The sequence below is a fragment of the Physeter macrocephalus genome, chromosome 14 (genome assembly GCF_002837175.3).
Source record: "Physeter macrocephalus isolate SW-GA chromosome 14, ASM283717v5, whole genome shotgun sequence".
In the NCBI taxonomy this organism is placed as follows: Eukaryota; Metazoa; Chordata; class Mammalia; order Artiodactyla; family Physeteridae; genus Physeter; species Physeter macrocephalus.
Genome location: NC_041227.1, coordinates 116,232,875 through 116,248,572, shown reverse-complemented (window position 1 = coordinate 116,248,572; position 15,698 = coordinate 116,232,875). Strand labels below are relative to the sequence as shown.

The 15,698-nt window shown below is 40.4% G+C and overlaps 1 protein-coding gene across 1 annotated transcript; it reads left to right on the top strand.

The window, feature by feature from the left end:
* The first annotated feature begins 292 nt into the window (after positions 1-292).
* Positions 293-8,831, top strand: KRT23 (keratin 23). The gene is given in 8 exon segments (XM_024130165.1): positions 293-375; positions 1,276-1,396; positions 1,398-1,433; positions 2,658-2,816; positions 2,904-3,026; positions 5,735-5,955; positions 7,061-7,092; positions 8,758-8,831. Coding segments are annotated over 8 exon segments (834 nt in total). The 5' UTR covers positions 293-307.
* The last annotated feature ends 6,867 nt before the right edge of the window (positions 8,832-15,698 follow it).

Sequence of the window (15,698 nt, the reverse complement as noted above, 5' to 3'; positions counted from 1 at the left end):
TCCACAATTACTCTCCTTCCCCCGCCTATATCATTCTTTGAGCAGTTGCATCGAGCCTGTCAAAAGTCAGAGTAAAAAAAGACACTGAATGTGACTGCAGACCATATCCTGACTATAAAATCATTCGTGTGCTTTGCTCCGTAAATATTTATTGATTTGACTACTCATTATTCCACTGCTAGAAAAAGAGGTCATCTCTGCTGACAAGTCAGATTCCCAGGAACTGGGCATAAACGCAGCTCTCCTGTGTGCTTGTATACAACTGAAATGACTCTTGGTGTGTGTTTTACAGATAGTAGATGGCAAGATGACCAAGGTTCAGATAATCCTTCTCATTGACAATGCCAGGAGAGCAGTGGATGACTTCAGCCTTAGGTAACTTCCTTCTTCACAGTGCTGCGGGGCAGGAGGGTTGTTTGGTGTTTTTTTGCTTTGCTTATGGGATTGCTCTTGTTTTTGTTTCTCTTTTGCAGAAGGAAAACTTATCTCACCATTATCCACATGTAACATCTTAGGAAATTATAATGAAAAGGCATGATGAGAACAAATACCTGACCAGACCCTAGTTAAAAAAAAAACCTGGATATAAAATATAGTTTTGGGGGGTCTTCCCTGGTGGCGCAGCGGTTGAGAGTCCGCCTGCCGATGCAGGGGACACGGGTTCGTGCCCCGGTCCGGGAAGATCCCACACGCCGCGGAGCGGCTGGGCCCGTGGGCCATGGCCGCTGAGCCTGCGCGTCCGGAGCCTGTGCTCCGCAACGGGAGAGGCCACGACAGTGAGAGGCCCGCGTACCGCAAAAAATAAAAAAATTAAAAAAAATAGTTTTGGTATGGGGAAATTTGAATACAAACCCTTAGATAATATTTAAAAGTTATTATTGATTTTTTTAGGTGTGATAATGTTATTATGCTTATTTAGAAAACTGTCTTTTTGTTAAAAGATACATTCTGAAGTATTTAGGGGTGAAATGTCATAATGTCTATAATTTACTTTAAAATACAAAATAGAATATAGATGAAGCAAATATGGTAAAATGTTAATAGTTGCTAAATCTAAGTGACGGGCATATGGCTGTTTATTATTCCATTTTCTTTAATTAAAAAAAAATAACGTTGAGTCACCATCATAGAAAAACCTTCATGAAACAGACATACGAATGATGCACAGCTTGTATGCATTTGCTCTTCTTAAATGTAAAAAGTAAGATATTCACCTCTAAACGAAGGTGAATCCTTCCAACAGCAAGTGTACTCTTCTCTTCCTTCTAACCAAAGGTATGAAAATGAACACTCCTTCAAGAAAAACTTGGAAATTGAAGTTGAGAGTCTCCGAAATAACTTGGATGGTCTGACCATTGTCACAACAGACCCGGAACAGGAGGTCGAGGGGGTGAGGAAAAGAGCTCATCCTCATGAAGAAGCATCATGAGCAGGTAGGATTCCCAGGACCTCCAGGTAAATAGCACAGCTCTTAATCTGCACATTTCAGGTGACTCAGTAGTTACAGAAGAAACCACCGTCAGAATGCCAGCCCTATTGTCTTCAAGCTAAATAATCAAAAGGAACCATCTCAATGTTTAATTTTTCCAAGTTCAGGGTTATCTACCCAGATGTCAAATACAACAGCCAAAATACAATCGCAATTAACGATGACATAGGTCAACAGTTTTGTTAATATACAATGTTTATCTAGACCTGTTTGTAAATATACCAGAAAAATAAATGTGTGGGATCTATCTTTCATTAAGCCAACGTGCAGCAAATTGGGGACAATAGAATAAAGAGAATCTGCCACTGATCCAGGTAAATATAACTGGTGGCAAAAACTGAGTCCTAATTTCCAGAAACATTTAACTCACTTTTAAAAAGTTACCATCCATCTAAAGTCCCTGAGACTCTGATGAAAGGATAGAAAAACAATCCCCATTTTAGGCAAACAAAATTGCTTATGAACATCAAAGAGCCTCAGCTTCTGCACAGCTGGTTTGACAGTGATTGTTAATGAAACCTTTCCTGTGGTCTCTTGGTTTTATAATACCCTATGGGCGTCAGCCCTACAGAGTCATAATTCACTGACAAGATTTTGAAAGTCTCTACACCTTTTGGCTTTGGGTTATGGAACTGCTTCCCCAAAGTTTGGCCTATAACCTGAAATGTCCAACTGTTTCACTGTGTCATCACTTCATGTATGAACATTTGCCGAAGAGTTCTTTATACGCTATGTAAGCATAATGCTTTGCAAAACGTTTTCAGCCAGGGACTAAGTCAGTAATCACAGAGGCCATTTGATTACCCTGTCTGGTGCTATTCTTTACTTTATAAAATTATAAGAGAAAAAACGTATTGTTTTTTCATCAACAAATGAGAAACCAAATCAAACCAGTGAAAGAGTGGCAACCACATATGCTGAGTTTTTTTTTAAATTTTATGTGTATTTTATTTTAGTTTTGGCCACGCCATGCAGCATGTGGGATCTTAGTTCCCCAACCAGGGATCAAACCCGTGACCCCTGCAGTGGAAGCACGGAGTCTCAACCACTGGACTGCCAGGGAAGTTCCAGCTGAGTTTTTTAAAGATCTGTGAACTGCTGCCCGTTAACACACTTCCAGCCTTCTGATGTCACAGCTGATTCATTTTCTCTCTCTGTTATTAAACAGGAAATGGAAGAACATCATGTGCCAAATGACTTCAAGGTCAATGTGAAGGTGGATACAACCCCGGGAGAAGATCTGATTAATGTCCTGGGGGACATGAGGCAGGAACATGAGTGTATAATAAAGCAGCGTCAAGACTTGGACAGCTGATATAAAGAGCAGGTAAAAGAAAGATGCCCAAACTTCCCAAAGGTTCCATTTCCAAGTGGTCCCAATGCCAATGCCTCTGCTCTTTGCTTGGTCTCACAGTTCGCAGCCACGACCCAGGAGGTGGCCCGTCCAACAGCTGTGCAGAGCAGCCAAAGTGATATCCATGAGCTGAAGCGCACTCTCCAGGCCCTGGAGATTGACCCGCAGGCACAGTGCAACAAGGTCAGTTTGAGCTGGGAAAATCCTGGGTCAGGTACCTCCTTCTCCACAAAGCCTTCCTTGACCTCTCCCCCAGGCCCATCTCCCCAACTCCCTTGGGACATCTCTCCATCCAAATTCCCACTCTCCATCCAGATTGTCCATGATGAGGATAATAAGAGCTATCATTTATTGAGGTGTCCGTGTTGTGCCATATTCATTACATTAAATATCATCCAATCCTCACATTAACCTTTCCAGGTAGGTCTTGGTGTCCCGCTTTTAGAGATGAGGAGACCAAAGCCCCAAACAGTTAAGTGAATTGGCCAAGGTCACACAGCTAGTAAGTGGCCAGTGGTGAAGCCATATGGTGGTTTGTAGCAGGGGGGTTGGGCAGATTTACACCCTCATAAACTCTATCAGTACTCTCCCCACTTACAACCATGCTGCCCCCCGAATTCCAATAAAGAGAAATTCTGGTGCCAACATGAATAGGAGGCAAATCCAGACCTGGCTGACTCCAAAGTACTGCTTTATTCATTATGTGTGTGTCTTATCACCCAGTAAACTGTAAGTTCTTGTGTATAAGTCATTTCTTTAATCATCATGGTTTTCAGTAAAACGCTTTTATGCACGTCATAAGCGCTCAAAATTCATTAAATAAAACCTATCATTGGATTCCCTTTTTAGCCGATCTGAATCTTCTAATCACTCATCAATATCATTCCCGAGTGCTACTCTGCCCTCAGTCTTGAGGAGAAATAATTAGTTCATTTTGTTGTAGGTGCACGTGGTATATTACTGCTATGCTTTAGGAATGGGTGACGATGAACAGACATTTAAAATGTACACTGTCAAGGTGATAATAGTGAACACAAGCATAATTACAGTGTTTTATAGCTTTCAAAACGTTTTAACATTAGCTATTTCACCACAACCCTGTGAGATCAGCAAGACATATAAATCCATTTTCACGCATCCTAGTATCTGACACTATTCTAAGTACTGAAGTTTCGATAATAAGGAAGTTTGTATTCTACTGTGGATGATAGACAAAAAATGCACAAATCATCAAAATATGTAACATGTTAGAGGGAGGAAAGTGCTACAAAGAAACGAAACATGAGAGGTAGGTTAGGCATGCCAGGTGAAGAACAGTCATTTTAAACAAGATGGTTGAGAGAGGCTTTACTTTTAAGGTGGCAGTTGAGCAAAACCCTAAAAGTGATAAGGAGGTGCATTATGTGGCTATGGGGAGGCGGTTCCAGGTGGAGGGAACAGCTGGGAAGCCAGTGTGGCTGCAGTGAGTGAACAAAGAGAAGAAGAAAGGAGAGGAGAGAAGGGGAGGCCCTGGGGTAACACTGTAGCCTTGACCCTTGGAGGAAGGTCAGGAGGAATTTGAAACAGAGGGTATAGATAACTCTTTGAGGAACTTTGCCATAAACAAAGGAGAGCAGAGAAATCGGCTGATCGCTGAAGGTAGCTATGGGCTCAAGAGAGAACAAATTTTAAGGTGGGAGAAATTATTCTACCTGAAAGCTGGTGGGAATAATCTAGGAGAGAGGAAAACATTCACGTTGCAAGAAGGTGGGCAATTGCTGAAATGACCGGGGCATGGACAGCTCATGCATTGTAACAGGAGGGGAATGAGTATCAGACACAGATTCACATCTCCGGGTGGAAGTGATGGCGGGAACTGGTGGGAGTCCTCTCCTGATGGCTTTCATCTCTCCGGCGACAGAGGAAGCAAGGCCATGGGCTAAACGAAAGGATGGGGGGAGGAAGGTTTGAGGACAAAGGAGAAGGAATGAAATAGCCCTTTGGGAGAACAGGAGAGTGACGAGACCAGGGACATATGGCTTAATGTCCAGGCAGCAGGAAGGGCCCCCTGAAAGTTAGCAGCCTTGATAAAGTGAGAGTATATAGCACAGTTATGAGTTTCTCTTTAAGATCAAAGTTATGTGCTCCAGAAAAGCAGGTGGTAAATTCAAACAGAACAGGGACTTGAACTCAGTTCTCTGTATCCTTCATTTTGCAGCTTTCAGAATTTCCTCAAAAATAACCATATGTTACCATTGTCATAATCAAAAAGCATTGCTTGGGACTAGGGTTGCCAGATTCACCAAATTAAAATGTAAGACACCCAGTGAAATTTGAATTTCAGATAAACAACAAAATGATTTTTCTAGTATAAGTAAGTCCCGTGCAATATTGGGGCAATATTTGGGAATACTTATACTAAAAAATTACTCGTTGCTTGCCTGAAATTCAAATTGAGTCAGGTGCCCCCTATTTTTTCTGGCATCCCTACCCTAGACCCTTCTCTGAAGATACAAAGAGACAGCAGTCCAGCTGCCGTTTTCCTCTAGGAGTTTTCAGACTGGCCAGAGACAAAATGTAAGCATAAGGAGGTAAGGAAGAGATCAGGGCAAGGTGGCATATACCCACTCCCAAACAAGCTACGTAAATAATAAGCACTACAGAAATGCGGTGAAGTTGCCGAGAGCTCCCTGACACAAAGGCTTTATGCCCAGAAAATGGGATTCAGAAAGTCCTGACGCCTCGCTGCCTGGCTCCAAACCTGTAAGTCAGCCTGCTCCTCATCACGCAGTCCCAGCTCCACCAAAGACACCCAGCACAGTGGTTGGTGTAGTCTCACTACTCAGCAAGCACAGGCTATTGAATCAGGCCATCAATCAATTGATGAAAAAAATATATCATTCCTCTTTCAGAAATCTGCTTTAGAAAACACGTTATCAGAGACCCAGTCTCGGTATTCCTGCCAACTCCAGGACATACAAAGAATCATCTCCCACTACGAGGAGGAACTGATGCAGCCACAGCATGATCTGGAGCATCTGAGCAACGAATATAAGGTCCTCCTGGGCATCAAAACCCACCTCGAGAAGGAAATCGCCACCTACCGCCAGCTCCTGGATGGAGAGAATGGAGGGTAAAGCAAAGGCTGGCAGGGAGGAGAACGGAAAGGGTATCCGCCCTTGTGTGCATTCACATACTTTATGGTCCTGTTAGCCATCCTCACTCTAGAGAAAGAAAGGTTTATGCTGAATTTCTTCTGAAGATATTTAGATCAGGTTGCATTCCATTAAGTAGCAAGTGTGAATTCATCAGCTGTTATTCCCAGGACACTAAGATATGAGGTCAACAGTTTCAACTAATATATTAAAATCTTTAGAAAGAACCAAGAAGGTTTGGCTATAGTATTTCCCAGTGGGAATGCACACAATTTTGGCTCCAAAAAAAAAAAGAAAGGTGGGGGGAATGTTTTATTCTAACAGCAGGAAAAGATTCATAAGAGATTGAGATGTCTAGATTTTCAATCTGGTATCTCTGACTTTTGGTATACCTGTCCACAAAAAGGGCACGTATGTTCTATGATCCAAGAGAAAGGGCTAGAAGTTTTTTTGACACATAAATAAAATGTTATTGGAACAAGCTTTGAACAATCTGAAAAGCCGAAGGATTCCAAGATTCAGACCCAGACCCTGGAAAGGATCCTAGTGAAGGCAAAGCCTACAGCTGGCTGAAAGGATGGAGGTGATCCAGCAGACTTCTCCTGACCCCAGGGTCAGCGGGAGGCAGTACTCCCTGCCTTCTGCGTCCAGGAAGGTTCTCCCATGAACTCACGACCTTGAGACTACAGAACTCAGACAGTTATCCTCGTGAAAGAGCTATGAATTTACAAGCAGGCAAAAGAAGTTAGTTCAGGGCTTCCCTGGTGGCGCAGTGGTTGCGCGGCCGCCTGCCGATGCAGGGGAACCGGGTTCGCGCCCCGGGGGGGAGGGGGTTTCCCTGGTGGCGCAGTGGTTGAGAGTCCGCCTGCCGATGCAGGGGACACGGGTTCGTGCCCCGGTCTCGGAGGATCCCGCGTGCCGCTGAGCCTGCGCGCCGGGAGCCTGTGCTCCGCAACGGGAGAGGCCACAACAGTGAGAGGCCCGAGTACCGAAAAAAAAAAAAAAAAAAAAAGAAGTTAGTTCATCTTGAGAAGTTTTTATGATTGTTGCCAATACTAAAACGAGCCTTTATCACTTTTATAGGACAATGGAAGAATCTAAGTCGAGTGTGAAAGGTAAAAAAAATTCTTTCATTGTTTGAATCTACTTTTTTAAAATAAATCAGCACATTTATCCATTCTGCAGTACTCATAACCCCTCATGTACTCCTGAATGTTCTGTGTTCAATTTGTATTTTCTTCCCAAATTGCCAGGAATATTGAATTAACAAATTAGATAAGACAGAACAAAGTGAGCTCTCAATATTGTCCTAAAGAATATATATAAAAGCTCTTTGCAATCAGTAGATAAAAATGATCATTAATATTATTATATCTCTATTAAGTTATGGGATCTGTTGACCAAACCCCTAGAAAATTAAGAGGAAGTGATTTCACGTAATTCCCCAAACTATATTCTGTTGCACACTAGTGTCCCGTGAGATTTTAATTGTGTATTATAAAAGATGTGTTCTATGGCCTGATATGGCTGGGAATACTGTGTACTATTATCCTCTTTGTGAAAAATCAGGCTGTATTTCAGTATTAACGATGGAACAAATACTGCTGCAGGGAAGAAAAGGAAAAAGAAAGAGAAAGAAACCACAGCAAAAATTTTACTTTGTTTAACCCAGTGTTCCCAAATACCTTTGACCTGGGAACCCTATTTTCTCAGATTACTTTTTTTTTTTTTTTTTTTTTTTTTTTGCGGTACGCGGGCCTCTCACTGTTGAGGCCTCTCCCGTTGCGGAGCACAGGCTCCGGACGCGCAGGCTCAGCGGCCATGGCTCACGGGCCCAGCCGCTCCGCGGCATGCGGGATCTTCCCGGACCGGGGTACGAACCCGTGACCCCTGCATCGGCAGGCGGACTCTCAACCACTGCGCCACCAGGGAAGCCCTCTCAGATTACTTTTAACATCTCACAGAAAAGTTCTAAGAAACCACAGTTTGGGACAGGTGGCACTTTCTGATTAGTTTATGATAAAAATGTTCTAAGGCATTAGAGGTTCAGGGACTCAGAGTCCAAGTAACCATCACAGAAGAGCTGGTCTCATTGCCATCCCTCTGCAAGATCCCAACAGATGGTCCTTCAGCCTCTCTTTGGCCATGTCCAGGGATGGGGAACCCATTACTGGAGGGGGTGGTCCAATCTACTATTGGAGAGGTTTGACTTTAACAAAGTTCTCCCTGGATCTCTATTAATGGTTTCAAGTCTTCCCTTTGGTCTGGAATCGGTTTATTGATGTATCAACAAAGCACTTATTCAAATAAATCATATCGTTGAAAACTGAGACCATGATAAACATTCCTGGCTTCTCACCCATCCTTCATGAGGCATGCTTTCTAGATCTTAAAGTGAGGTCCCCAGAATGGCATTTAGTGCTCTATAAGCTCATAGGATCTGTGGTGCAAGTGCTCAAAGCCCATATAAGCAGAAAGGCCCCCTCCAGCACTTGTGGTCAGAGACTAGATTCTGTATCAGGAACACCTAGGATGAAGGTCTTGACTGCTAGAAGGTGACACTGTTCAGATACCATCATTTCCTGGAGGGTAGGAGGAAAAATCTTCCTGGTAAGATCCCTTTTCACTCCAGCGGAGCCTACCATCTGGCTTAGTGATCATTTTGGAAGGCACAGAGAGCCTTTGGGTACTAAGAACAGGGAACTGAAAAGGAGTACAGTTCAGATGGTGGGTAGAGCATGGCAGTGGCCTGTTTGTTCCTCTTTTTTTTTCACCTGCAGCTCGAAAGATCAAGGTCATCATACAGGACAGCATCAATGGAAGAAGAATTCTTTCTCAGGTGAATGAGATCTAAAAGTACGCATGAGGTCAATAAAAGTTTCTGCCAATTGTAAAAACTATTTTCCTCCAATGGAAAGTCCTTGCCCAGACACAAATGGGTGAATTCTAAGAGGTATCCTTGGAGTTATCAAACTTAGAATCTTTTATTTTCTCTGTAACAATCTCACCAGATGTTCCAAAATGATCTTAATATACGGCTGCACTTTTTCAATCAGAGTATGAGTTCATGAGCTTAAAGCTCTACTTTCCTAATACAATCGTCAGATTCCCATTATTGTGCATCTGTTTTGTAGCCAATAAAACTCCACATCAGCTGAATCATGTCTTTTATTTTATTTATATCATAAGGCAAGACAAGACCTCAAGGTCTCATCTTGATGGATTCTCAGAGCATTCATGGTGCACAAAAGGGCCAGAGGGAAGTTAATGCTTTGAATGTGTTTGCAGCAACCAAACACTGGGCAGAATTGTCACCTGCAGCCATGCAACCTAGGGACAAGATGTGGTTCATAAAGTTCTCCAGATCTCTAGACTTCTGCCTGCAGGAAAGGCGGGGTGGAGATAGAGAAAGAGACACACAGAAAGGCCTCACTGAGAATGCGAGATGACCAAAAACTATTCTATCTCACAGATAGATAAATAAATAAATAAATAAATAACCTTCAGGGCCTAAAAGAAACTTAAAGCTAGAAAAGGAAATTCAGGAAAAAAAGATCCTCCTTACAGACAGATACTAAGACCCTAAGAGGGGGAGCAACTCATCTAAGATCTGAATTGCAAACATTAGGATCCATCCTACTATGTTGAGGTATAGCAGGGACTAAAACAGAGACTGTGCACCTCTGTCCTCTGAAGAAGATGCCTTTTTCTCAGATTGTAGCCATGTAAACCATTGTTCCAAGGCTGGTACAGAGGAGTAATGCTGGAGGAAAGGAAGACAGAAATCCCCATGTTCACTAAGACATGATCAGAATGTTGTACATGGAATGATAGGATATTAACAATTTAATGGCCCATAGGCACAGGCTAGTCAAACTCTCCCACTTTACAAATAAACTGAGGCCCAGAACAATAAAGGCATTGACCCAAACAGTCACTGGATTATCACATCTGGGTCTAGATATGGGACCCTTGACTCCATTTCCAGTTGTTAACCTAAAAGTGGTGTCATTTAGTTCCATGGTCATCTAACACATTGGCAATGCCTCAGATATTTTTTGCCTCTATGTTTGAATACTCTCTTGGAAAGGATCGCTTCCAAGATATTTTTTGGCAATGCCCTGAATATTTTTTGTCTCTGTGTTTGAATACTCGCTTGGAAAGGATTGCTTTTGATATTTTCTGAACTGGGCATGTGTTAAAACTGGATTAGTCTTCCCTTTAAGGGAATAATTGGTGTTTCTGATTCTCAGTGCATAAAGAATAGAAAACCAACCCCTAACAATCTGAAATTAGGCAAAAGGAACCCATGTTAATCACATCATTGCAAAAATGTATTACTGGTTTAAGTGAAATACATTAATTCTCTGGGGTAAAATTATATATTTATCTTTACTGTGTGATCACTTCCAAGAATTTCAAAAATAACCAACTTATAACATCTTCAATGAGTTTTCTTTGTGCAGTACTTCTCTGTGCAAACTTCTGATGATTTGAGGGGCAAGAAGAGATCCATATTAGACGTTATTAGTTCTCTTTTTCTATTTCATTCTACTAGGAGAACATCTTTATGTTAACAGGGTACTTCAGTCTCAAAGCAGATCTTAAAATTAATATTTTTCTCTACTTTAGCATCAATTCACTCTGCTATTTTAGACATTATTATCTCTTTCCTGAAATCTAGAAATTAGACATAAAATATACATATTTTCTCAAGGTGAAATTTGAGCACTGCTAGCAAAATTTTTTGAAGAATATTCAAAAAACAACAAGCTGAAGGGAAAGTTATAATACTAGACCCAGAAAATAATCACTAACCTTCCATTTACTATCATAATTTATATAGGATTGGTAATCATAAATCAAAACATAATAATTTTTCATTCAAGGAGCTAAGCAGAATCTAACACACCATTGTAAAGCAATTATCACCAATAAAGATGTTAAAAAAATAATAATAAAATATTCTTAAAGTATTAATTTTCTCTGTACCAATTAAGGTGATCAACTCATCCCAGTTTGCACAGGAAACCCCTCAGTCCCAGGCAAACTGGAGTGGTTGGTCACCCTATTGATAAAGAATTGCTCTTGTCTTAGTCCATTCAGGCTGCTATAATAGAATACCACAGACTGAGTGGTTTATGAAAACAACAGAAATTTATTCCTCACAGTTCTGAAGGCTGGGATGTCCAAGACCAAGGTACCAGTACAGTTGCATTCTGGTGAAGACCTCCTTCCTAGTTCATAGCCTGTATCCTTGCATGATGGAAGGGGCTTGGAAACTCTCTGGGGTCTCTTTTGTAAGAGCATTAATCCCATTCATAAAGGCTCCACCCTCATGACCTAAGCCCCTCCCAAAGACCTCACCTCCTACAACCATCACCTTTGGGGGTTAAGATTTCAACATATAAATTTTTCAGACAAGTAGAGAGAAATTAAACCACTTTCCTGAATAAAGAGACAATTGCATGAGTTTAGGCTCTAGGCAATATAGAATAACATCTCTCCCACATCTAAATAAGTCCAAAAATATTTCAAAATACCCATTACAACCTGATTAGTGCCTGTAGGTTCAGGCGAGTTGCCAGCTAAAGAAGTTTTCATTTGTATTTGGTTTTGACCCACACACACCCAATCCACTTAAAGGAGTTGGTAACAAATTCTATTGTTTCCATTACAGAAACACTTTAAGTAAATAACAGCTATTCCATTACCCAAAATCCACTTAAAGAAATACTTCGCTAATCCAGAGAGGTATCAAGTATTATTTTGGAATATTTATGTCAACATATTTTCCAATAGTACCATAATAACATGGTTGAATGGATAGATCCATTTAATATTTTTCAATCCAGTCAAATGCATGCCTTTACTAAAAGTTCATTTTTCCAGTAATGCTCTTACACACCTACCCTGTTAATGATGTGTGAAGTTGGAAACTAAACTTCATAAAAATTCATTATTAAGGAATGTAGCAATTGTATATAGGTGGAAAGGTCATAAAGCTGAGAGGAGAGCAAGGACTTGAATTACAAGTTACAGTGGGAAAAGGTAGGTAAGAGAAAGGGATCCGAAAAAGTTACTTTAGCACAGGGGTTCTCAAACTTGGCTGCACCTCAGGATCATCTGGGGAGATTAAAAAATTCTGATGCCTAGGCTACATTATAGATCAATTAAATCAAGGTTTTTGAAGGTTAGAACCTAGGGATCCATATATTTTAAAGATTCCCAAGTAATTACAACGTACAACTAATTTTGAGAACTTACTGCTTTAGCAGCTTCAGGTGAGTGCTTTTGTATTTGTTTGCATGTTCCCCATATTATTAATTTTTTAATACTCCCATAAGAATTAATTAATTCTTATTAATCCTATAAGAATTAACTAATGGAAAAATAAGACCTCCTTCATGTCACTCCCAAATGCTGTGAACAGAGTTTCATTTTACAGAATTGTAGAGAGCTGCATCCAGGAAGGACAGCCGAATAAAAACTTAAAAGAAAGATAAATACTAAAAAATATTTCACAAAATTTTGCAAACTTACTTCCACCTAAGTTTAGTAAGATATCTTTCAGGTGCCTAGTCAAATATTTTCCCAAAGCGTTAAGCTCCTATAATGAGTTTCTATGACAAAAAAATTGTCATGTTACTTTAGCCTCTTCATTTCTTTTACCTCTTAGAATTTTTTCACAGCAAAGTAAAATATTAACATATGCAGATAAGAGGCTCCTTAGGGAAAACGTCTCTAAGCCAAGCGACTAAAAGATTTAATATCAGAAACACCTAAGTAAATTTGTCCTTAATGAAATATCAGATTGTTTTAGTATTTCCTAAATGCACATTTTATATTTCTCTAATAGTTAATTAGGCATCATGCTTAAGTTCAAATCAAAAAATAGTAGCATTAGAGGAAGGGGCTTGGAAACTCTCTGGGGTCTCTTTTGTAAGAGCATTAATCCCATTCATAAAGGCTCCACCCTCATGACCTAAGCCCCTCCCAAAGACCTCACCTCCTACAACCATCACCTTTGGGGGTTAAGATTTCAACATATAAATTTTTCAGACAAGTAGAGAGAAATTAAACCACTTTCCTGAATAAAGAGACAATTGCATGAGTTTAGGCTCTAGGCAATATAGAATAACATCTCTCCCACATCTAAATAAGTCCAAAAATATTTCAAAATACCCATTACAACCTGATTAGTGCCTGTAGGTTCAGGCGAGTTGCCAGCTAAAGAAGTTTTCATTTGTATTTGGTTTTGACCCACACACACCCAATCCACTTAAAGGAGTTGGTAACAAATTCTATTGTTTCCATTACAGAAACACTTTAAGTAAATAACAGCTATTCCATTACCCAAAATCCACTTAAAGAAATACTTCGCTAATCCAGAGAGGTATCAAGTATTATTTTGGAATATTTATGTCAACATATTTTCCAATAGTACCATAATAACATGGTTGAATGGATAGATCCATTTAATATTTTTCAATCCAGTCAAATGCATGCCTTTACTAAAAGTTCATTTTTCCAGTAATGCTCTTACACACCTACCCTGTTAATGATGTGTGAAGTTGGAAACTAAACTTCATAAAAATTCATTATTAAGGAATGTAGCAATTGTATATAGGTGGAAAGGTCATAAAGCTGAGAGGAGAGCAAGGACTTGAATTACAAGTTACAGTGGGAAAAGGTAGGTAAGAGAAAGGGATCCGAAAAAGTTACTTTAGCACAGGGGTTCTCAAACTTGGCTGCACCTCAGGATCATCTGGGGAGATTAAAAAATTCTGATGCCTAGGCTACATTATAGATCAATTAAATCAAGGTTTTTGAAGGTTAGAACCTAGGGATCCATATATTTTAAAGATTCCCAAGTAATTACAACGTACAACTAATTTTGAGAACTTACTGCTTTAGCAGCTTCAGGTGAGTGCTTTTGTATTTGTTTGCATGTTCCCCATATTATTAATTTTTTAATACTCCCATAAGAATTAATTAATTCTTATTAATCCTATAAGAATTAACTAATGGAAAAATAAGACCTCCTTCATGTCACTCCCAAATGCTGTGAACAGAGTTTCATTTTACAGAATTGTAGAGAGCTGCATCCAGGAAGGACAGCCGAATAAAAACTTAAAAGAAAGATAAATACTAAAAAATATTTCACAAAATTTTGCAAACTTACTTCCACCTAAGTTTAGTAAGATATCTTTCAGGTGCCTAGTCAAATATTTTCCCAAAGCGTTAAGCTCCTATAATGAGTTTCTATGACAAAAAAATTGTCATGTTACTTTAGCCTCTTCATTTCTTTTACCTCTTAGAATTTTTTCACAGCAAAGTAAAATATTAACATATGCAGATAAGAGGCTCCTTAGGGAAAACGTCTCTAAGCCAAGCAACTAAAAGATTTAATATCAGAAACACCTAAGTAAATTTGTCCTTAATGAAATATCAGATTGTTTTAGTATTTCCTAAATGCACATTTTATATTTCTCTAATAGTTAATTAGGCATCATGCTTAAGTTCAAATCAAAAAATAGTAGCATTAGAAGAAAACATAGCAAGCAACTGATTGAATCCACTTGTTTAAGAGATGAGGAAGGTAAAGTCTAGAAAGGTTAGCCAAGCCCTCCTAGAACTCAAATCTCATTCCTACCTACATATAGCACCTCTGACATATGGAAATATCAGAACTGAAGAAAGCATCACATAATTTTTAAAATTCATAGCAAATGCATGAATTATTGAAAAGCCAAAATAATTTAAGGTATTAGCTCTTAAGCTGGAACCTATTTGTCAAAATGCCAATAACTGCAAGAAAAAAGTAAGCCCGGGGCTTCCCTGGTGGCGCAGTGGTTGGGAGTCCGCCTGTCGATGCAGGGGACGCGGGTTCGTGCCCCGGACTGGGAGGATCCCGCGTGCCGCGGAGCGGCTGGGCCCGTGAGCCGTGGCCGCTGAGCCTGCGCGTCCGGAGCCTGTGCTCCGCGACAGGAGAGGCCACAGCAGTGAGAGGCCCGCGTGCTGCAAAAAAAAAAAAAAAAAAAAAAGAAGTATTGATGATGTTCCTAGCATATGTCCACTATGGAGTCAGTCACTATGAGGAAGACAAAACAAGGAAGTTCATAAAGTCAGAACTTCAGAGAAGGAAATTAAAATATGCAAAACAGTACCTTTGCCCCACTGCAATTCCTGGCACCCATAATCATGGTAGGTAGTCATGATAATTACTACCTTTGCTGGTATCATGATAAGGAAATTAATTTGAGCTGAGAGACAAAAAAGAAGTCATGTCTCTTCAGTAAAGCTCTTTCCACCCTCTTGAAATTTTCTCCTACACTCAACAAAATCTTCATACAGCCATCCCTGACCCGTCTGCCCAGTTCCACCAAGTCAAGTCCTACAGCTGGCCTCACACCCTTCCCAAGCATCCAGGCATTACCACATGGACTTCCCCCATGAAGCCCCAGCCTGTTTTTCCAGAGGGTGGCAGTCATTACCTGAATGGCAGGTTTGCGATGCAAGCTGCCTTAACGTGGAGCTTTGTAGACATCACACCTGGGTTGTCATTAGTGTCCTCCGAAAATTATAATCAGCTGGCAAATCAAATAAGGGCATTCCAAGAAAACATTAATCCAAGTGTTTGGGGAAGCCATGGAAAATCTATATTTATTTGGGCTTCCCTGGTGGCGCAGTGGTTGAGAGTCCGCCTGCCGATGTAGGG